This window comes from Mesoplodon mirus (genome assembly GCF_964341445.2).
Source record: "Mesoplodon mirus genome assembly, chromosome: 5".
Taxonomy (NCBI): Eukaryota; Metazoa; Chordata; class Mammalia; order Artiodactyla; family Ziphiidae; genus Mesoplodon; species Mesoplodon mirus.
The window spans coordinates 128507262-128531336 of NC_138980.1; the positions used below are offsets into that span (position 1 = coordinate 128507262).

A 24075-nucleotide genomic window follows, 5' to 3' on the forward strand; every position below is an offset into this window, starting at 1 on the left:
ATAGTGCTACCTCTTGGTTTTTTTCATAGGCCATTGGCTATGATCCTGCGACTACAGAAGATGAGATTTTAATTCTCTTTCAACTATCTTGAACCAATAGCATGGGTACACATAACTACATGGAAAGAATTGAGAATGACATTTGTTAAGTCATTTTGGATAGAACAATATTAAATGTTTAGTTTATTATGACTATATAGACATATTCAGTTGAGCCATGCCATACAAATTTTCCTCTCTGTAAAACACTTTCTCCTGGAGTTAATAACTGTATTGTTATTCATAAGCTTAAGTTTCCTAATTACCACTAACTCAGCCCCAACCAATCCCTGAGAAGTCTGAGTATCCTCTGTTATGTTCAGCTACATCAGGAATTCTATAGTTTCCATCCTCTGGTGACACCTCTCCTGGAGCATTCTGACCTTCTCCAAACTGGACTGACTGTTCTCCATATCTGACATACAAGTGTCATTCTAGGACGTCATCCTACAGCTTTCTTTAGCCACTTTTGAATTAGGTAAATATTCCTATTCTCTTTCATTCATTCTCTTTCTCAGTTCTTTTGAGTCATCTTTCCCACAGCTTCCCAAGAAACTCTCTTGAGACCTTACAAGTATGAAAATATCTTTATTCTACCTACATTTTTTTTTTGGGGGGCTGCGCTGTGTGTCACGTAGGAACTTAGTTCCCCGACCAGAGATCAAACCCACACACCCTGCATTGGAAGCACGGAGTCTTAACCACTGGACTGCCAGGGAAGTCCCTATTCTACCTACATTTAAATACCTTGGCTAGGTATATAATTCAGGTTGGTAATAATTCTCATTCCAAATTTTGAAGGAAATTGCTCCCTGTCAGCATCCAGTGTTGCTCATGAGAAGCCAAACAATTTTAATTCCAGGTCATGTGACCCAATTCTCCCTCTCCAGAAATGTTTAGGGTTAGTATTTTGCTGTGTATTCTGAAATTTCACAATGATACACTTTAATGCAGGTCTGCCTTCAATATGTCAGGCACTTGACAGTCCCTTTCAATCTAGAAAGTTCTTTCCTTCCATAGCAGAAAATATCCTTGAATATTTCTTTCATACTCTTCATTTGATCTTTTCTTTATTTTTTATATTATTTTGATATTAGGCCTTCTGGATAAATCTTCCAGTTTTACACCATGGAAATCAGCAAATGCTACAAATCGGGGCTTTTTTTTTTTTTTCTTTTTGGAGAGCTGATTTACCAACATACCACCACTCTTACTACACATAGATGGGTTTAGGGAAATTAACAGATCTCTGGAGATCCAGATCTGTTTAATGAATTATTTCAGTCATAAACAAGGCATTCTACATCTCATTTTCTATATTAGCAGTAATCTTGACCAAGTGAATATGACTCTTTTTAATGTAGTAACAATATATTCAAACATTATCACTTGTAACAGATACAAATTACTCAAAACTCATATACCTTTCTCCATTATGTTCTTCCAGGGGAATATCTTGAAAAGCATCCAAAGGAAATAAGTGATGGTAAGACCGAGCCAAGTGGGGAGCAGACACCAAAGTAAGACCTAACACATAAAGCAGAAAGACATATTTAATAACCCACACCTCATAAAGATGATGGCTGAAATGTCAAATGATATAACTTAGGCTAAATATTTTCAAGTTCTTTTTTTTTAGGATTGCAGGCATTCATTTCTTTAGTTTACCTGTGGCCATAAAAGGGACTCCAGGATGGAGTCTTAGTTCTGTCACTAAGTATGTGACCTCTCTTGGCATATTTCCTTACTTATAAATTAAATAAAATTCTACAATTCTGTTACTTTAACTTCTCATTCTCCTTATATATATTTATTTTATGAAGAGCTGCAAAAACGTCTACTAGATCTACTGCACTGCCTTTAAAGAACATAATTTTTTTCAGAAAGAGAATTAGGAAACTCTTTTAGAATGCCATGTTTATTTTTAAAAATGGAGTACTAGGCACACAATGAAAAAAAGTAATCTATGTCTTTTTTCACAGATTAAATCCGTAAACATAGGCAGAGCTTAATATTTATATTTATTTTAATAGCAATATAGGTAAGAAGTTATTCAAGATTAATTTACTGGATCATGAACAGTTGGTTTCTTACCACAGATTTTACATTCAACAGGAAGCTCACAGTACTTTGCCCGACACTGTGGGCAGAAATAGCCTCCTAATGTAAGTCCTGGCTCAGTGTTGCTATCCAGATGCCTGTGGGGGGAAACGTTACTTTTTAAAAAGTGATATATAAAGATGTGAGCAGTTAGAGCAAAAGCCACTTTGATTTTAAAACCTTCAAGTTGTTTCACTGCTCATTTACACTCTGTTCATTTTTGTCTTTTTTTTCCTCTCTGCATTTTGTTTTGAATAGTTTCCATTAATGTCTTTGAATTCACTCATCTTCTCTTCTTCAGTGACTAATCTGCTGTTAATCCTAATCCAGCTTATTTTTCATCTAAAACACTGTATTCTTCATCTCTAGAAATTTGATTGGGGTCTTTTTTCTATCTTCCATATCTCCTATCATACTCATGTACTCCTCAACTTTCCTGAGCATATGGAGTATATTTACAATAATTATTTTAACACCAAACTTATTACTTCTATCAACTGTGTTATTTCTGGATATGTTTCCATTCTACGATTTTTCTCCTTGTTATGGGTCATACTTTCCTACTTCTTTGCATGACTGGTGATTTTTGATTGGTTGCCAGATATTGTGAATTTTGCTCTGTTTTGGGTGCTGGATTTTTTTTTGCATTGCCTTAAATACACTGTGGCTTTTTCTGGAATATACTTAAGTAACTGTGAAATAGTATGATGCCAAGACTTGCTTTTAAGTTTGTTAGGCTGTCCAGAACAGCTGCTAGTCTAGAGTTAACTTGGTTTCATTACTGTGGACTCTATTCAATGCCTGCGGTGTTAAGAGGCCTTTCCACACTGACTGGTGGTAACATGAACTACTCCCTGACCCGTGTGAGCTCTAGGGATTGTTCTGCTGCTCCTCTCCAGTTCTTCTTTCCCTGGCCTCCAGGACATTCCCGGCAGGAATGTACAGATCAACACTCAGCTAATGACTCGTGGGGAGCTTCAGAGGAAGCTCTCCAGAGCTCTCTGTGCAGCTCTTTACTCTAGAGTACTCCGCCCTGCAAAATGGTAGCCACTTCCACCCCACCCCCCAGCCCTAAACTCTGAACTTTGTTTCTGAACGGAGCAAAACCTCCTGGTTCTGTGTGGGTCTCCCCTCCCTGCACAGAAGCCTGGAAATTCTCTCTAGGCAGTAAGCTGCAATCATAGGGCCCACCTCATTTGTTTCTCATCTTGCAGGGATCATTATCTGCACTGCCTGTTGTCCAATGTACGAAAACCACAGTTTTGTATATTTTGTTTGGTTTTCTGCAAGGAGACAGAAGTGTAAATCTAGTCCCTATTACACTTTTATAGCTAAAGACAGTAGACTTATTTATGAGTTTTAAGAATTACTTTCTTAAATTTACTTTTGTTTTATAATTATGTAAAATGTAAAGCTCCAAAGTTAAAACAAGTTATATGCAGAAAATCTAGGATCTATCTCTTTGCCTTTCTCCACACATTGCATTAGAAAACATTTTTTTAGTTTTTACTTTTTCGTTTCATTACTATTTTTATTATTAATATAAACAAGTATGTGTATCTACTCAAACCTCCACCCTCTTCTTAGATGATCAGTAGCACACTATACACTTTTCTCTACCTTACTGTTTTACTTAGTAATATTACAGGAGTATATATAGTTTTCACTCCTTTTTACAGCTACATAGAAAGTAATCTTCTACAAAAGCCATTACATTTCAAGTCCATCTTTTAAATTTATAACTTACAGGAAGGACTTAACAATGTAAAAACATTATCACGGACAGTTTCAAGGTTTTTACTTACGCCATACTGAAGGAGGGTTTTGCATCTTGATCAGACAGAGAAGCAATGGTATGCTGAGGAAATCCTTCACAGAAGAAAATGTATTACTTTTTTTTCCTCAAGGAAACAGAAAAATTCTAGTAATAGAAACCTAAAAATGTTCCTACCAGAAAGCCCACTAAGTTGTGCAAAAGTTCTCTTTCCTGCCTTTTAGATATGTTTATTATAGCACGGTCAAACTGACAGTAATTCCCAGTTTGAAAAAGAATTAATAGTAGAGGAAATGGGGGAAAGATCTGTCCATACATATGGCCTCAGGTTCTAAAGTTCATATCCATATTTTCTAATTTAACAACGCTTAACACACACTGCTTTTTTTTTTTTTTTTTTTTTTTTGCGGTACGCGGGCCTCTCACTGTTGTGGCCTCTCCCATTGCGGAGCACAGGCTCCAGACGCGAAGGCTCAGCGGCCATGGCTCACGGGCCCAGCCGCTCTGCGGCATGTGGGATATTCCCAGACCAGGGCACGAACCCATGTCCCCTGCATCGACAGGACACACACTGCTTTTAAAAAAGAAAATGTGTGTAATTTTTAAATACTTTCTGATATAACAGAGGAGTCTATAATATAGTCTACTTTCATTTTATATAAGAACATACTTCTAGTTTAAAATTTTGGAATGTCCAAACCCATGTAGTTTATTTTCCATATATATTTTTAAATTCTGAAAACAAGTCTAAGAAAAGCAGAAACCATAAAAAAAAGAAAATTCATTCTATACAAAAATTTTAAACCTATCTACATTTCAAAACAAATAAATAAAAGTAAAGGAAAATGACCAATTGAAAAAACATTTGCATCAGGTGACTGAAAATGGGTTGATAGTCCTAAATGGTTCTAATAAATCAATTTGGAGAATTATTATAAGTTTAAAAATAACTTTAAGGGGCTTCCCTGGTGGCGCAGTGGTTGAGAGTCCACCTGCCGATGCAGGGGACATGGGTTTGTGCCCCGGTCCGGGAAGATCCCACATGCCGCGGAGCGGCTAGGCCCGTGAGCCATGGCCGCTGAGCCTGCGCGTCCGGAGCCTGTGCTCCGCAACGGGAGAGGCCACAATAGTGAGGCCCGCGTACCGCAAAAAAAAAAAAAAAAAACTTTAAGATAGGCTAAGGAAATGTATCAGTAAATCGAAAAGATTAGCCAACATAATATCTAAAATGTACTGAGTGTTTATATCAAGGATTACTCTAAGTACTTGGTCTGTATTAACTCAATCCTTGCAACACACAATGAAATAGATACTAATATCATGTGAGACGAGGAAACAGGAAAGAGAGGTTGAACAGTACTATAAATAGCCAAAACCAAGGCAGAAAAGCATTCCATCTCACTGACAGTTTAAAAATGCATATTAAACAAGGAGTCTCTTTTTGTATTGAAAAAGTTGGGCTTTTTCAATTACAAATTACAAAATAGTTGGGCTTTTTCAATTTACAAATAAATGTTTACTATAAAATAATAATTGTATTACACAGCTTTGATAAAACAGTACAGATTTTATAGCTTTTTTGATTTCTTAATACAAGAATTTCTCTATAAACAGTGTCTTTATACCCTTCTAACCTTAACAATTAAAGAAAAAAAGCCAGTAGTGTTCCTTGAGTGATAGGACTACAAGTGAGTTTAATTTTCTTTTTACTTCTCTGTATTTCCCAAAATTGCTTCAACAGCATAATTTTCTCTAATAATAAAACATTTAAATTAAATACAAGAAATTCTTAAACGTTAAAATAACTTGTGCAAATGAGATAGAAAGTCTAGCTTGAGTCAAAATATATTTTTTTAAATGTCTATTTTAAAATAACACAAAATAGGGAATTCCCTGGCGGTCCAGTGGTTAGGACTTGGCACTTTCACTGCAGTGGCCCGGGTTCGACCCCGGGTTGGGGAACTATTTAAGATCCTGCAAGTGGTGCGGCCAAAAAGAAAATTAAAAATAAAAATTAATTAATTAATTAATTGATTAACACAAAATAAATACTTACCCATACGAATAAGTGAGCATTCAGAGCTTGAGCTAGCAGGAGGAGGACTAACATGATGTGTCAGCAGTTCTTTGTAATGGCTTTCATCTAAAATAACATGGTATGTGCCTAACAAGACGAGAAGTAAAAGAGAAGAAACAACAGCTTTCCAGACATAAGAATGAACTGTAATTTCTATATAATTCTGTAAAAGTTTTACCATCTGAAAATATTCATTTTCAAAGTAAATTCTTAAGTTAAATTACCATTTTTCAAAAACTTTATTTAAATAACATCTCTAAATTGACTTCTCTAGGAATAACTGTAATTACAATTTAATTAAAGCCAAGTTACAAGTTCTTCACTAAGTATTAATATAGTAAAATTTCTAGCTTTTCAAGAGTTATAATGCTTCCTCTGAACACTGACATAACTACTGAAAATTCCTTGCATTCTGAGATGATATCTTATAGAATCGGTGATATATTTAATGTAACTACCCATATTTTGGACTTCAGGACATGAACTGATATAAGTTTAGCAGCTTAAAAAACATATAAAAACATCCTAATTAATAAACTGTTACTTTACATAGTAATTATGAGTAAATATTGAAGATTCTAGATATATACCACCAGTTTCACGAGCAAGCACAGTGCAAACCCGAACCTCTGCAGACAATCCAATAACAGACACTCTAATTTTAGCTGCCTTTAGGGTCTTCGTAAAATCCAAGTAAATGGAGAGTTTTGAGGGAAGAAAAAAAATTGAATAATTAATGTGTTTGAAAAATAGAATGTTCTGAAAACTAGTAACAAATTCACTATAGAATTCTCTTTAGAGTTGTAACTTTGATTTTGATTATGAAGAAATTATTGGCTCTACCTTGATTAGATCATAGATATTAGATGGATCACAGGTTGTGAGACTGCTAAAGATGATTAGGACTTCTCTACTTGTATGTCCAGGCATGTGTCTAAAGAAAGATAAAAACCACTCCAATTAGGTATAACAAATTACACTAATAAAAAACTTAACTCAGAAACAATAGTACACATGGTTTACACACTTAGACTACAGAATAACCCCATTTGTTTCAACATTACAAAGGAATGAATTGTGAGTATACTCTAAAAACCCTAACGCTAATTTTTCTAAAATTAGCTACAAACTTAAAAAAAATTCATTGATTCACTTATTCATTCAATAAATATTTCTTGAATACTCTTTTAAGTTCTGGGGATAAAGTGATAAACAAGACCAACAAGGTTCCTGACACCATGAAGCTTACATTCTAAGAGATTTGTTTCATATGAAGTCTAAAGTGTACATTGGAAAGTGTGACAATACCATAGGAATCAACTTTAAGGTGCACATGTGTGGCTTAAAAATAGTAACATACTTCTTTTTTAAAGACTACAATTTAATCTCATGTTGATTCAGTTGTAATATTCATAAACAGTAATGTTTGTGTACCATTTAATTAAATGACAGTTTACGGGATTTTAAGATGCGATGAACTGTTCTCCTCTATACCAAATATATATTTCTATGCTTTTTGGAGCAATTTTATCAATTATTTATAGCTTTCCTGCTTATATTTTCATTGTTAGGCTCAGCTTTCACTTGTGGATGCTACTGTTGTGCCTACCTTCACTATGTGTGTTACCTCCTTCTCATCTACTTCAAAACTAAAGAAGTATCATATAAAGGTATAAAAATCTGAGTCAGGACAGACTATCCAGGGATAAAATATATAAGCTTTAAATATATTGAATACTTTCTTTGGGGCTTTAACTATATTCCACATAGTTAAACTTGCTAGAAAAGTGCTATTAATTTATAGATGTATTACAAAATAAGTTAATAAAAACCAATGTACAACAAACTCAGTTATTATACCACATTAAATTCCACATACAATCCATTTTCAATAAAATATTTTTTATCAGATTTCTTTTGTACTACTACTATTACTACAGCTTTAATTATATTTTTCTAAAACCTTTAAGGATATAACTCAGCAACTAAAATGTAAAATAAAAACTACTTACCAAAAAAAAAAAAAACTACTTACCAACACCATACTAAACATTATAAATGACATTACATATTTCTCTCAATAATGATTTCATTACAGCTGGGTTTATGGAGACACATATTAACATATTATCATTTCAACTTAACTCATTCAAAAAACTTTGAAATAAATTATAAACAATAAGTGTAAGATACTAACTTTAGAGTCTGCATAGCCATGCCTAAGGAGTTATAAAGAGAAGGCTCTCCATGGCAAGTCATATCTACAGCTTTCTTCAAAGATATTATGTGTTTCCTTGGGTTTCCTAAAATAGAAATGGAATAATCTACTTTTAATAAAAATAATCTATATATACATTATAGAAATTTACCTTTCTCCCAAATTTACATATCTATGATGTTAAACAACAGAATCCCTTTGATTTACATTTTTAGCAAGTTGCATTTTCTTTTGAATTTTTGAATTTTATTTTATTTTTTATATAGCAGGTTCTTATCAGCAAGTTGCACTTTCATCAGAAATGTTTTGTTATATAGTCTCACTCATACTGAAAAAACAGAATACAAATAATCTCTTTGTCTATTAGCACACATTTTAATAATATTAACCTAGAGTGTGTAAATTTTTACTCTTAATATTTCCTATTTCATCATTTTTAATACTAATATATGTTCACATTTTAACATCTCTGAAATCACAATGTGTCTTACAATCACTGGCAGCCAGGCAGCGTTTGTGACACAGCTGTCACTGCCTGCTAATGTGCGAACTTATGAATGCTGTTGATGTGTTGCTGCTTCAACTGTATCATGTGCATTGTTTGTGCTGTTCATGTTGAATTTAACTGCGATTTCAAGTGTTTTTAGAAAGGCTAATACAGACGGTTATATTTTTATGTAGAAAGGCATGGAACAGAACAGTGAGGTGTAAATTTGTTATTGGTGAAGCAAAAACTCATTGATAGAAGAATGCCTGCAATTCCATTTTTTTCTTCAGAGGTAAAAAAAAGCCCTTTATAAGACCCAAGAAAAAGGATTTCCACCAAGAGACAAACCTGTGTTACGTTGTTATTGAAATAACATCTGAAAAGACTGTTGTCTCATGCTAAGCAATACAAACGAAGGGAAGAAAAACTGCCAAATTCTTTAGAATAGTTGACAGGCATGTCAAACCACCAAGAAGCTGGTATGAACAATTCACATATCATTTGACATTGTATCAAAGGTTAATTGCTAGAGTGTTTCCTTCTTGATGGCTCATAAAATAAAGGTATCTTACAAATGATAGAACCTGAAATTCAATAAAATATGGTATTCTTCAGACTTTCCTCCTATTTCAACATTGTCTTCATATTAATTAACAACAATGAAACATCGAGTTTATCATATAGCAAACTACCTTCATACCACTGAACATTTATTTCCAATTTGTCACTATTATAGTGGGTTGGCCAGAGTTCATTCAGGTTTTTCTGTAACATCGTTGGAAGAATCCGAACGAACTTTTTGGCCAACCCAATACATACCACTGCAGACAGTATATTTGTAGAGTGAGGCTTTTTCTTCTTTCATAACATTTCCTAAGTATACTCCAAGGAATATTTTTTTTAATACCTTTTTTTTTTTTCCCTCTTGGCCATGCTGCACAGCTTGCGGGATCTTAGTTCCCCGACCAGGGATTGAACCCACGCCCTCAGCAATGAAAGTGCGGAGTCCTAACCACAGGACCACCAGGGAAGTCCTCCAAGGAACATTTTTACGGCTCTTTTCCAGAAAATGTTAAACAAATTAACCAGACTATCAGCATTATAAGTACCAGTTTCTCCATGGTTCAGCAAGCCATATACTGCTTTTGAAACTTCATTTTGGTCATTTAAAATATGTAAAATGTTGTTAAGTAGGCTTTTTTTTTTAACACTAGTTTGGCTAAACTTTCTTTTTAATAGTTATTTAATTCCTCTTTTTATTCTGGCATGAACTGTTTATCTTCTTTGCCCATACATCTACTTGGAGCTTCTTGGTGTTCTTATTTATTTGAATAAGTTTTAAAATATTAACCATTTGCCATAGTTAATATACAGTGGACCCTTGAACAGTAAGTGTTTGAACTATGTGGGTCTACTTATATGCAGATTTTTTTTCACTAAGTATGTACTACAGTACTACATGATCTGCAGTTGGTTGAACTCACGGAGGTAGAACCACGGAAACAGAGCACCGACTGTAAAGTCATATGCAGACTCTCAGCTGTGTAGAGGCTCAGCATTCCTAATCCTCAAGTTGTTCAAGGGTCAGCTATATACTGCAAGTATTTATTCTTGGAATCATAAAATTTTAGAAATGAAAAGTACCTAAGTCTAATTCCTTCATTTCATAACTGAGAAACAAATCTAATAAGTTAAGCGATTTGCCCAGACATATGCCTACCCAGTGGCAGGACCAGCACTCAACATCTTCTGGCTCTCTATCCACTTTTCTTTCAACCATAACATACAAAAAAATTTTTTATCTCCTACCGTGTTATGAGTATAGAAAAAAAGCATACTTACATTACTGTCAGTGTGGTTTATAGCAGTGATTCTGTTCAGAGGAAGAGAGGGTACTTTCAAGAGGCCTATAAGAATCACCAGAGGATTTTTCATCTCTGTGCACCCATAGAATATTACTATTAACTTGGGGTAGGGGGCATGCAAGAGGGTCGGCCCTACATCCTTTTCTTAGGGGAACCATCCTTCCTTCACTGTGTAAGAATCCAGTTTAGACTACGTGGTTCAAGTGGAACTTACCCTGCTTCTACCCTACTCCAGACACAGACATGTAATCCAGGCCTACCAACAAAATACTTCATTCCCTTGGCCACTTTGACGGCTCATGGATGGGCAGATCATAATCAGGGTCAATAAGAGTCCTCTTTGGAACCTGTGCTGAGGCTATGGACTAGGAGGGTCATGTAGACTTGGGCTATTAATAGACATCTTTTCACCTCTCAGAAAACCTATCAGAGCATGAAGCCAGACAGAAACAACTATATGTGAAGTCAGCCCACCTTTCAACATGAGCCAGTAATTTCCCCTTTGCCCTTAAGCTAGTTTGCGATTTTTTGGATTACTTCCAACTGAGTTTCCTGGATGACCCCAGGCTAACATACACTTCACTACTTACTGCCATAATGAAAAATTACTAATGATGGAAGTGTGTCAATTTTATGTGTATTGGTGAGGATGAAAGGTTGAGAACCACATTTAAGGGACAGTGTATTTTACAGAAAATAAAATAGAATTAGTGATGTAAGTTTGCAATAACACATATACCAAAGCAAATAAAATGTCATTATTATCTCTTAAGAGAATAAAATTCAGTTAGGCATGTCATGCAAGCAGAAAATCTAATCATTAACAACTACAATTCAATTTTTATACTCTTTGTTCTTTAGAGGTTTACCTTTAAAAAATTAATTTTAAGATTAAGTGGATCTTCTGGTTAAAATAATTTTATCTTAATGCTTTCAGGATAAGAATAAACACATTTACATTCATTATAATACTATTCACGACTGTGCAAAACTCAATTTAAAAAAAAAATGAAAAAACAGAACTCAATTTAAAACAGGTCATTTTAGAGACTTCCCTGGCAGTCCAGTGGTTAAGACTCCGTGCTTCCATTGCAGGGGACACGGGTTTGATCCCTGGTTAGGGAACTAAGATCCCTCATGCCACGTGGGCGGCAAAACAAAACAAAACAAAAAAACAGGTCATTTTAGAGACCAAGAGTTTAATAGAGGGTTTTTTAAGTGTTTTACCTAAAGAGCCTGCAGAAAGGCTTCATTTTACTTATTAGGCAACCTTACAAACAGAGTTACAAGGTTGGGTAAATAAAGCCAAGTCCTTGAGTGCTATAAAGGTAATTTTATGCATACCTGAGAGTTCAGTCAGTTTTTCAGCTCTTTTACTCTTTGTTACAATTATTCCAATCTCAAAATAAAAACAAAAATGATTATTAACAAATTATTTCTTCTTGATAAGAATGTACATAACTAAAATAAATGACTAATTACAAAAGCAATATATAACATGAGAAACTTCTGATATAAACTGAGCTATGTGTTTACTGTACATTAACTTCTAGAGTTATCTTGCTTTTCATTGCTAAGTGTCCCAGAAACTTGTACACGATCTGAATCACTTAATCACCAACAGAATATATGTACAACGTTTTAAAAAATAAATTATATTTGGCAATAATATCAGGATGCTAATTCTGAATTATATCACTTATCTACATACCTGACTAATAGGATTTTGATCAAAATATTCCTCTACGAAGTATTCCAACAACTGTTTAAAGAAAACAAAAAGGAAATACTAGATAATGGCAAAACAACAACCGCAGAAAACAGGTTTTGTGCAATCTTTTTTTTTTTTAACTAATTTATTTGTTTTTGGCAGTGTTGGGTCTTCGTTGCTGCACGTGGGCTTTCTCTAGTTGCGGTGAGCAGGGGCTACTCTTCATTGCGGTGCGCAGGCTTCTCATTGTGGTGGCTTCTCTTGTTGCGGAGCACAGGCTCTAGGCATGTGGGCTTCAGTAGTTGTGGCATGCGGGCTTCAGTAGTGGTGGCTAGCAGGCTCTAGAGTGCGGGCTTCAGTAGTTGTGGCGCACAGGTTTTGTTGCTCCACAGCATGTGGGATCTTCCTGGACCAGGGACTGAACCCGTGTCCCCTGCATTGGCAGGCGGATTCTTAACCACTGCACCACCAGGGAAGTCCCTGTGAAATCTACTTATGAAGCATTGTTTCTAATGAGTAAGTTTATAGATTTTCAAAAAATGTTCAGAAGTAAAAATATTAAATAAAATATAATGAATTTTGAAATAAATAAAAATTAAAATATTAAATAAACCTGAATTTGAAACGGTAAGTGATGAGATAGGTTTGAGCTAGGCCTTAAAAGATGGAACCATTTGGACATATAAGACAGAAACAATCTAAACAAGGAAAAGATCCAATAAAGACAAACAGGAGAATAAGCAAAATTGAGGATGGGTTTTAATAAGTTAGGAGTAATCTGAATGTGTTTATAAGCTGAGGAGATTGATTCAAGTAAGTCAAAGAAGAATGAAGATTCAATAAAGAAAAGGGATAACTGACGAAGCAAGATCCTAACGTGGAGTGGAATTAAGGGCATAAATAATTAGCTAGTTTGGTATACCATTTCCGTAAATGATCAGGTAGCACTTCTACTTAGCTATAGTTTGTATTAGCGCAAAAAAAAAAAAAAAAAAAAGATTGCTTTCTTTAAAACCATTTCTTTTATAGAATTCAGCATCCTTCCTCCCATGTAGTATAAATTAGAATAATTTTAGTATACCTTTAAAGTACATGTCAGTCTATTTGGCTTTAAATCCTGGTCTTCCATTGTTCTTGATCCATCTACTACCACATAAAGATGGCGCATCTACCAAAAAAAAACCCCAAAAACAAAACACACAAATAAGAACAATTTTCAAATACATTTTTGATCAAGAAGTAAAAATGTCATTTAGTATTCACATAGTCTACACATATATTTTTAATATATTCCCTTAAAAAGTTTGTTTTACTGTTGTTTATTCTATTAAGCCAGAATGGTTCTCTAACTCAAACTAGTCCTGTACCAGAAAAGGAAAAAAGAATAACATACCATTCCAAGTCGAACTTGTCCATGGTGCTCAAATACCCTGTTAAAATTATGCAAACATTTTAATGGAATACCATCTACTACCTGAAAAATCATTACAACTTTTCAACTAACCTGCATTTTTTTAGTGAAATAAATTATTAACTTATGGATGCATAAAATTATGGTCATTTTAGACAGTCCCTGAAGATCAATTTCCCTGCTGAGGCACTAGGTTGCTGGCTCCTTCCCCCTATTTAGAAGGCTACAAGTCAGTTTCCCTGAAACACAGCTCAAATGAAGTACCAAGGAGTGGCCATAAGTGGACAGAAACGCTTAAAGGAATATATTTTACCTGTTTTAACACACACGAAGTTTACCTACCTTTTTCTCTTTGCTTTGAAGAGAATGTCTTCTATTGTAGCTTTAAGTGATCCTGATTCATCTTCTTTAAGAATCTCCCTGTAAGCAATAATTACTTGTTTGAAAAGATAAGCTAAAATTTTATTAACCCAAGAGAAATGAAAACATATGTCCACACAAAGATTTGCACCTGAATGTTCACAGCTGCATTATTCATAACAGCCAAAAATTATAAACAATCTAAATATCCATCAAATGGTGAAAGGATGAATAAAAAACATGGCATAAACATATTAACAGAATACTATTCAGCAATAAAAAGGAATGAATTACTGATACATGCAACAACATGGATGAACTTGAAAACAGTATGTTCAGTTAAAGAAGTCAGACACAACTGACCACATATTATATGATTACATTTACATGAAATGTCCAGAAAGGGCAAATCTAGAGAAACAGAAAGCACACAGTTGTTGCCTAGGACTTGAGGTGGGAATGGAATTAACTGTAAATGGACATGAGGGATATTACTGGGGTGGTAAAAATGTTCTAAAACTGATTTATGTTGATGACTGCACAATCCAGTAAATTTTCTAAAAATCATTGAATTATATATAAGAAACAGGTGAATGTTAACATGTGTAAAATATACTTCAATAAAGTTGTAAAAACAAAAACAAAACCCAAAACAACGTCTAAAAGGGAAGGGAAAGTAATAATGCCCTACTTACCATGTTCTTTCATAGCCTCCTTCCCATCGCTTAGTTCTTTCAGGCTCTTCATCCATTTTTTTCTTACTGTATTGTATTATTCAATATTCTGTAAAAAAAATCATTAGATTGTGAATTGATTAAAGATGTTTGTAACCAAATGCATACAATTAAATTTGAAAAGTAATGAGAGGGAAGTAAACATACAAAGTAAAAAAAAAAAACTCAGAATGCAAAATCATCTTATTCTTTGCAACTTATTCAATAATTGTAGCTGAATGAAAAATACTTTAAAATCCTCATGGAACTCTTTTCTCATCCCCAAGAAAGAATATGAATAATTATGCACAAATTTGGCACCACCAGAAATAAGCATCTCTTTACAATTTAAAAAAACCAAAAATGTATTAAAGATGTGTCATAGGACAGAACCATAGAATTATGGGAAGTGGGTACAGGTGTAGATGAAACATGAGCCACATCTGCTGCTTATTATAGCTGAGTGATGAATACATGGTGATCCACTGTACTATCTTTCCACCTTTGTGTTTGTGTGAATTTTCTCATAATCAAGTTTTTAAATGAAATTTATTATTACTCATAAATGATAAATGCTTATGGCTCATAATTTTTTAAAAAATACAATATTAAACCTACACTATAACCCCAACTATTAAAAGAAAAAGGAAATATTTAGTAATTCAATAAATAGGACAAATGGTTTTGATGGATGTTACAATTAAGGATGATTGGTTTTTTGCTTCTTTATTCTCTTCTGTATTTTCATATTTTCAATATGAACATGTATTTCTTTAATAATCAGGGATACCTTATCTTGATTTTGATCTCAATTAATTTATTTTAAATTTTATTTAATTATTTAATAATTTCATTATTATTTAAATAAATTTAGTAAGCATTTGGAAAGGAACTTTATACTTTAGCTCAGGCTGTCTCAAGAGGAAGGTTATATGGAAACTGTACTTTTCTTTTTTTGCAACTTTTCTGTAAATCTAAAATTATTTCAAAGTTAAAAATTTAAAACGTTTGCATTTTGTTTTGTCTGGATTTCACATGTTATTTTAGAAAAAAGATCATAGGATTTGAAATAATAATAATAATAATCAGGGATAAAATTGGTGTTGGGAGGACTCTATTAACCATAACCAAGTAATAAACACCCCCGTCACATCCACACCTCCACCCTCCCCAATGGAATCTCCCTCCCCATTCTACATTCTCACTTTCAACTTCCTTCTACCATAAATGAAAGATCAAAGGAATCCTAAGTGCCAAGACACTAAGGACAAAACAAATCCCATCATTGGCAGGGGCAAAGATTAATTTTTGTGATGAGGACAATAACCAAGACCTCAACCTCATTTATTTCATTTTTCCTATAGAAAAATATACTTAAAAATCTAAATATATATAGATTTTTATAAATGGACTTCTGGAATTAAAACCTATTGACAAGTTTAAGACTGCTTTTATGGCATCACCGCTTTCTCTGGCACCTGCTACAATCAGATATCATTTGCTGAAGTTCTGTGTGTCTCTCACTGAATTAACAAGCCACTCCCTGGCGCTGGAAGAGATTTATTTGTTTCAGGAGATCAGGTGATCCACTTTAGTATCCTGAAATAACAAGAAGTGCCTTAATTCTGACATCAGTGCTATTTCAACACACTATGTTGGTGCCTTGTAGGTTTAATGATGAGTGTAGTAACACAGCATACAGTGACTAAATTGAACATTTTGATCTTCCATGGAGGTGTTTTTGTATTTATCATGAATGTCAAAAATCAAAAGCTTAAATTCTTAAAGACGTGGCTACTGCCATCCATCACATCAATATTTAAACTGTATTTTATTTTTATTTTATTACTTTTAATTCTCTGAAAGTTCAGACACAAAGTGAGAACTATATGAGCAGAAGCTGCAAGCAGGACCACCTCTGGCTCACTGCATACAAGGACTTCTTAATTCGAACTGTCTGCAATGGGAAATTACAGGGATAGGACAGAGGTACTAAGATCCCCATAACTGCAGATATTCAAAGGGAAGCTGGATGTTTACAATGCATGCAGTTAATAGAGAAGGGATTTATGCAGCCTGGAGGAAAATGTACCTGGTAACCTCTTAGGTCAGCATCTCCAACTGCCTATGACTGCCCAATATTCCATCTTCTTACAAATATCGCTGGGAATCCAACCCCAGGAAAGCCACTTCCCCCTGGGGAAGCCTGGTGGTATGATTCCTTCACATGAGCTCAGAAAGCTACACGTAAACAAATGAGATCTGCACCACACATCGCAATTTATGAAGCTTTCCCTCACACCTAACCCTGCCAAGCGCTGTGCGACAGGCAAGGGTGATAACTGTCCTGCTTTTCAGGTTTGGAACTCAAGGCTCAGAGGCTGGTAACTCTATTGAGGCCACACAGCTGGAGGCTGGTGACGAGCTAGAACCCAGGACCACAAGTCCCCAAACTCGTGCCCTGCCTTAGGGCAGGAGAGCCAGTCTCCGACTGCTGCCCCAGATGCTTCTATGCAGCTCCCTAGACGGAAGTTGCCCTCCTCCCCCTCCCACACATCCTCATTCCCTGCGAGGCGGTTCTGGGCCATTCAATACCCGCTTCCAGCCGCGAAGGCCCCTCCCGCTGCCACACTTCCCAGGCCTCGGATCCACGCCTCGGCTCCGGACAAACCTCTACCACGGCCTCACCTGTCCTGCTGAGGGCCGCTCTGCCGGAAGCTCTGCTCAGTTTGCTCTGAGGGCGCCGCCGAAGTCCCTCCGCCGCGCGCGGAGGCGACGCGCAAACGTTCCGGCTGCTGGGAGTGGTGGTGGCCGGAGCGTGGCGCTCTCAGGCCGGAGCAACCTTGTTGCTGACTTCGCGGGGAGGGACGTCCTGCTTCCTTCCAGCTCTTCGCAAAGAGGCAAGAAGAGTGGTGGCCTTCGCTCTTGGAAAGTTGGAGGCCCGGTAGCCGTCCATCGGGGATCTGAGACTTGATTTTATTATTTACAAAAGGTTGGCATGAAGGACTCTGACCACATCAGCAACCTCAGCTGAGCCAGCTTGCTGTGCAGCGGTTTTCCCGGACTGCTCTGCTGCTTCTGCTAAATGACACAAATATTTATTGAGCACCTATTTGGGGCCTGGTACAGTTCTAAGCACTGAGGAAATAGAAATGAAAAACTGACAAAAATCCTTGCCCTCATGACAATTATGAAGAAAAACATACTGTATCAAATGGTGATTGTGCCGTAGAGAAAAATTAAGCATGGAAGGGGGAAAGTGTTGTGGTTTAAAATAGGTGGTCAGGGGACTTCCCTGGTGGTCCGGTGGTTAAGACTGCCACTGCAGGGTTCACAGGTTCGACCCCTGGTGGGGGAAATAAGATCCCGCATGCCAAGAAGACAGTCGAACCATGACCAGAATGAGGGAGGGAGTTAACCGTGCTGATACTTAGGGAAAGATTTCTCCAGGGAAAGGGAACTGCAAGTACAAAGGCCCCTGGGGTGGAAGCACATTGGTGTGTTTGAGGGACGGCATGGGCAAGCAGGGGATGAGTGGTGGTAACTGAAATCAGAAGTGCGGGTCTCGAAGCACTGTCAGAACTTTGAAGGGATGATGATGGCTTGGACTGGCATAGTATGGCAGGGCAGCTAGTGAAAAACTGCTGGATTCTCAATCTTGTCAATAGACAGGATGTTTGTTATGAGAAAAGAATCAATGACTCCAACGTTAGTTGCTGAGCAGCTGAAAGGCTGGAGTTGCAATTACTGAGAGGGTGGGGGGTTGGTAAGATTAGTTCAATTTTGAACAAGTTGTTTGAGATATCTGCTAATACACACAGAATTACTAACATTTCCCATACCTGAGAAATGGAGAGGCAAGGCACCCCAGAGCCTCAGAAAAGGATTATGCCCCGGAAAAGGAGAAAGGAACTGCCGGAACCTCTTTGGTTCCCCATCACCGAACGCTTCCCCTCTGTTGCCTATATTGTTTTGTTGGTACTAAAATCTTTCCATGTATTCTTCCCCCTCAAAAACATAAACAGAAGCCATCTTGCACACTAGTGGAAAGAATAGACCTGAATTAAAAATCAGGCTCTGCCACACTAGCTGGGTGACCTGAAGCAAGTCACAACCCAAGTCTGATCTATAAGATGGGATTATTTCCACCTACCCTACAGGGCTTGCACATCACATCTTCGCAACTCCATAACCAGCTCCTTTTATTTCTCCCCAGAAGACAAGGTCTCACTGTTTAGGTCTGATGTTGTCTTTAAAAGGTGAGGAGGGGAAATTAGCATTGCTGATTCCCAGTGCCAGTTGGCTTCCATCTTTGCCTCCCCTACATCTTTGACTCCTTTACAGGACTCACAAACTCCACCCTTTTTCCTTTTACTTCCTTCCTAGTATCCCCTCTTCCTCCCTCCCTTACTTCCACAAACCCCACACTTTTCTTTCCTTCTGTTCTGATTAGCCATTCTGTTCCAAGACAGGATGGACTCACACCTATAGAACAAACAGCTACAACCCCAAGCCCCAAGTTTCTCATTTATGTTTACTATCCACCTGTCTGGGAAGACTTTGTGGAAAAACAGGAAAAGCACAGAGGACTCCCCAATGAATTTAAATTAAAGCATATTTGTGGACAGAAGGCCGAATCATTCAAGCTTTCCCAACTGTAAAATTTACTCTCCTCTGAATATATCTGTCTCAGATCTTGAATCAAGTAGGAATGGTACTAAGGCAAAACAAAACAAAAATGCATAAATCCATGGTGGTCTTTTGCCATTATCATGACCAACACAATATGTTAATTGCTTACAAAGTGGTAGAATAAAGAAATGATATAACCTGGTCAAACGTTTCAATTTGTAAAACTAAGCAACAACTATAAAGAATGGAACAATCTGTTCTCTGCCCATGGGTGGCTGGACACAATCCAGAGAGTTAGGAAATTCACAAACAGCTCAGCCAGTGGAATCAAGCTGAAATTCAGTGTACAACTTCAAACACTGGGAGAGATGAGCTTGCCTTTTGCAATACCTTTAGATGGAACCTCAATCATTAGAGCCTCATTAAAACCCTCCAGAATTGCTTATAAGAGTATCTGATAATCTTTAACTTGATAGGTAAACTCTATACTATCTGTTAAAGCATTTGTTCATTATCTATGAATTATCACAATGCCAAACATAAGGGAATTATCTGCCTAAAACTAAAAAGAATTTACACCATAAAGCTGTACCCAGCACACACCAAACATAAGGGATTGGGATGATACATGTACTTTTAAAACCCAGTTTGCTTTTAAAAACTTGTTTTCACCATTTGACTTTGCAAAGTAGGTATAACTGGCCATATTTATTTTATTTTATTTATTAATTTGTTTATTTGGCTGCATTGGGTCTTCGTTGCTGCATGCAGGCTTTCTCTAGTTGCAGCGAGCACGGGCTACTCTTCTTTGCAGTGCATGGGTTTCTCGTTGCAGTGGCTTCTCTTGTCGCGGAGCACAGGCTCTAGCGGAGCACAGGCTCTAGGTGCACGGGCTTCAGTAGTTGTGGCACGTGGACTCAGTAGTTGTGGCTCGTGGACTCTATAGAGCGCAGGCTCAGTAGTTGTGGCGCACGGGCTTAGTTGCTCTGCGGCATGTGGGATCTTCCTGGACCAGCGATCAAACCCGTGTCCCCCGCATTGGCAGGTGGATTCTTAACCACTGCACCACACGGAAATCCCGAACCACATGCTTTTTCAACAAAATCTTTGGAACAATGGTTAATATTAGAAAGCAGAATGCAAACACAACCACAGAAGGTCAGAGATGGAAGAGACCTCTTAAATCTAATCTAAACCTCTATTTTCCAGACTAGAAAACTGCCTGAGTGGTTTTTCAAAGTTATGTCCCGATGGTTAATGCCAATCCCCCAGGGGAATTCCCTGGCAGTCCAGTGGCTAGGACTCCACACTTCCACTGCAGGGGGCAAAGGTTCGATCCCTGGTCAGGAAACTAAGATCCCACAAGGCGCATGGCATAGACAAAAAAAAAAAAAAAAAAAAAAAAAGCCACCCCCCTCCACCAAAAGAACCACCCTGATCCTGGCTCAGAGATCAAATGTATGTAAGTACATTTGAAAAATGATTTTTTTAACTTTCAAAGTTCAATTTTATGGCACAATTTTACAGCACAAACTCATGCTATTTGACTTTCTGCATTTAGCTGAATGGTTTTGTTCAGTCACAACACTGGCAAACTTGCCTTCATAAACTAAGTGTGCTGACTTCAGTTTAAATTTTAAAACATATAAAAATTAAGGGCTTCCCTGGTGGCGCAGTGGTTGAGAGTCCGCCTGCAGATGCAGGGGACACGGGTTCGTGCCCCGGTCCGGGAAGATCCCACATGCCGCGGAGCGGCTGGGCCCGTGAGCCATGGCCGCTGGGCCTGTGTGTCCAGAGCCTGTGCTCCGCAACGGGAGAGGCCACAACAGTGAGAGGCCCGTGTACCGCAAAAAAAAAAAAAAAAAAAATCAATTACATTGCTCAAGAGAGTCCTTACCACTTGGTATGAATCCAAAAGACATGAAAAACGTAAACTATTTATTACCTTTTGTAGTATGAGCAGCACATAGAAAATTAAGAATTTCTTCAACTTGAAGAACTGTATCAGTGTTATAATGGAAACCTTATTTTTATCTTTGGAAAATGATTCAGACTTATATATTAAAAACAATATACTTAAATGAAGAGTTCCAAACTGAGGAGATAATCACAATCAACTTGGTTAGCTATATATCCAGTATTATCAGCTAAGTTTACTTTACCAGAAAAAAACTGAATTAAAAAAAAAGCTGAGATTTAACGGCACCATTTGAAATAATTTGGTGTTTTATGATATTGGATTTCATTTCCAGACAAATCAGCCTTCTGTTAGCCAAAGGATTTAGGAAGCTACCAACCAGCACAGCACCCAAAACAGTTTAAAACAGTAACAGATACAACTTCTGAGTGTAGTTTTCCATAGCTTAGTATTAACAGCACTAATGACATCAAAAAGGTACATTATGGAAAGAAAACACCAGTTTTAATAATTATAAAATATGTACAAAACTTGAATATTCCCATAAGATACAATTCAAGTCGCAACTGAATTATAATTGTAATTGGATACTTTGATATAATGGAAAAGGCTAGTTGGTTTAAAAAAAGCATGTAAACCATAAAAGGTAAAAAGCATTTAAAAATACACAACAAAATTCTAACCAGTAGGTTTAAACTTTGATTTTTAAAAAGTAAACATATATTTACAATCTTCAAATTTCACACATTTGTTACTTTTACATGATGTTTATTACCAGGATAACATGAAATTAAAAGCTCTTAAGCATTTATACACAGAAAAAAAATCAATAGGGAGGCTGGTAGGACTCAGTATCCGTAGTAGCTAAAATAGGAAAAGGCCAGGGACTTTATCAATGGAGTCATAAAACAGACTTAACCAAAACTGCAAGCTAGGCAACAAGCAGTTTCACTTCAGAGACTTTATTGCAGGGCCCCAGTTTCCTTATCTGAAAATAAATGATTATAAGTAACAGTTATCTGAAGGGAGAATTCTGGGAGAATTAAACTATCCCCTACAAGACCCAATGAGCATACTTAGGTATTAAGACCTGATTGCCTAGGGTGTGAAAGTTCACAGCACAGTGTACTCCAGGACCTTCCTTAAAGGTTTAAAAACCTCAAACAAAAGTTCTTAATACAAGAACCAATGTTTAAAGCATAAAGTCCTTACTTGGAGTGTTCAACCCAGTTGATTATCAAAAACTATTTATAAAATGATGATGATATACTGATGATATCATTCAATACTGATGATATTAAAACTACCAAAACTCTGTAATGATCACAAAGATTTGGCCTCCCAGGTTAGAGTCCAAAGTCATTTTGACTCCCGATAACATTGCAGAGATGTCAGTCAGATACTTCTTAACCTAACAATGTGGCATCTGCTGTCTATGTTTTCCGTCGATCATAATCTCCAACCATCTTCTTAATGTGTGACAATTTGCTCTTCAACTGCTTGCAATAATTCCTCTTACTTTTGTAATCTGCAGACTAAAAAAGGAGGAAAGAAAAAAGAATCGCGTAAATTTAACAAACTAAAAACGAGTTATGTTTTAGCTGCTGGGAAGGCAGAGGTGAACAACAACAAAAAGGGAGCGTTAGTCATATAGAATTGCAGGGAGTGTTAAATGAAGTAACATGCATAAGGTACCTGGCAGTTATCTCTAACCACATGAGCAGCTGATTCTCTTTTTTCAATCATATCTTCTAACCTTTTACAAAGGATAGACTCATTTCTAATGATTTGTAAAGTCACCAAGAAAATTTATCAGCCTTTTTTTGCTAAAACATGATTTTAAAAAAAATAAAAATCAGTAAAACAAGAAACTGGTGATATGGGTTTACTTAGAATAAAGAAACGGGGTAAATGGGGAGTGAGACAGGAAATTTTACTATGTATGTTTTTAAACTCTTGAATTTAAATTCATGACGTTCTGGGAATTCCCTGGTGGTCCAGCGGTTAAGACTCGGCACTTTCACTGCCGTGGGCCCGGGTTTGATCCCTGGTCTGGGAACTAAGATCCCACAAGCTGCGCAGCACAACCAAAAAAAAAATTAATGACTTTTGGAATTAATATTTTTTTTTAATTTGAATTTTGGAATTAATTAATATAAAGTCTTTTAAAAACCAAAAATGTTTTAAGGCAATATAGACTGATGATGCTGGGAAATTCCCTGGCAGTCCTGTGGGTGGTTGGGACTCTGTGCTTTTATTGCTGAGGGCCCGGGTTGGATCCCTTGCTGGGGAACTAAGATCCCACAAGCCGCGCTGTGTGGCCAAAGGAGGAAAAAAAAAAGAAGACTGATGATGCCAAGTGTTGGCAAGGATATGGAGCAACAGGAATCTACACTGCTTGTTAGGAATGTAAAGTGGCACAAACCAGCGATGCTGTTGACAGTCCCTACCCAAGGCAGGATCCCCACTTGCTCAATGACCTTGCAATTTCATAACTATGTATATACCTAGTAAATGTGTGCCTGTGTGCATACACACTTAAAAATGAACCACTGCTTCATGCCACCATCTGAATGATTCTCACAAACAATACTGAGCAAAAGAAATCACACACAGGGTCTTCCCTGGTGGCGCAGTGGTTGAGAGTCCGCCTGCCGATGCAGGGGACACGGGTTCGTGCCCCGGTCCGGGAAGATCCCACATGCCGCGGAGCAGCTGGGCCCGTGAGCCATGGCCGCTGAGCCTGTGTGTCCGGAGCCTGTGCTCCACA

The 24075-nt window shown here is 36.8% G+C and overlaps 2 protein-coding genes across 15 annotated transcripts in view; both read right to left on the reverse strand.

The window, feature by feature from the left end:
- The window catches only part of LOC309805528 (general transcription factor IIH subunit 2), a 65254-nt gene extending 47709 nt beyond the window's left edge, over positions 1 to 17545 (reverse strand). Inside the window, exons 1-15 of one of the 7 annotated variants that reach the window (XM_082623488.1) lie at positions 17444 to 17545; positions 16848 to 16996; positions 14738 to 14825; positions 14025 to 14102; positions 13665 to 13701; positions 13353 to 13439; positions 12272 to 12322; positions 11905 to 11959; positions 8188 to 8293; positions 6834 to 6924; positions 6581 to 6668; positions 5970 to 6077; positions 3945 to 4008; positions 2134 to 2237; positions 1464 to 1566 (exon numbers count right to left, since the gene is read on the reverse strand). In XM_082623488.1, the coding sequence (XP_082479614.1) occupies positions 1464 to 1566; positions 2134 to 2237; positions 3945 to 4008; positions 5970 to 6077; positions 6581 to 6668; positions 6834 to 6924; positions 8188 to 8293; positions 11905 to 11959; positions 12272 to 12322; positions 13353 to 13439; positions 13665 to 13701; positions 14025 to 14102; positions 14738 to 14793 (1028 nt within the window). In that variant the 5' untranslated portion in view covers positions 14794 to 14825; positions 16848 to 16996; positions 17444 to 17545. Of the gene's footprint in view, positions 1 to 1463; positions 1567 to 2133; positions 2238 to 3944; positions 4009 to 5969; positions 6078 to 6580; positions 6669 to 6833; positions 6925 to 8187; positions 8294 to 11904; positions 11960 to 12271; positions 12323 to 13352; positions 13440 to 13664; positions 13702 to 14024; positions 14103 to 14737; positions 14826 to 16847; positions 16997 to 17350 lie in introns of all 7 variants that reach the window. The other 6 variants (XM_082623489.1, XM_082623490.1, XM_082623487.1 and 3 more) reach the window with 6 other exon arrangements.
- Positions 17546 to 21595: 4050 nt separating this feature from the next.
- Positions 21596 to 24075, reverse strand: part of OCLN (occludin) — a 47177-nt gene continuing 44697 nt past the window's right edge. For all 8 annotated transcript variants that reach the window (XM_082623501.1, XM_082623497.1, XM_082623500.1 and 5 more), the window contains one exon: positions 21596 to 22840. In XM_082623501.1, the coding sequence (XP_082479627.1) occupies positions 22739 to 22840 (102 nt within the window). In that variant the 3' untranslated portion in view covers positions 21596 to 22738. The remainder of the gene's footprint in view (positions 22841 to 24075) is intronic.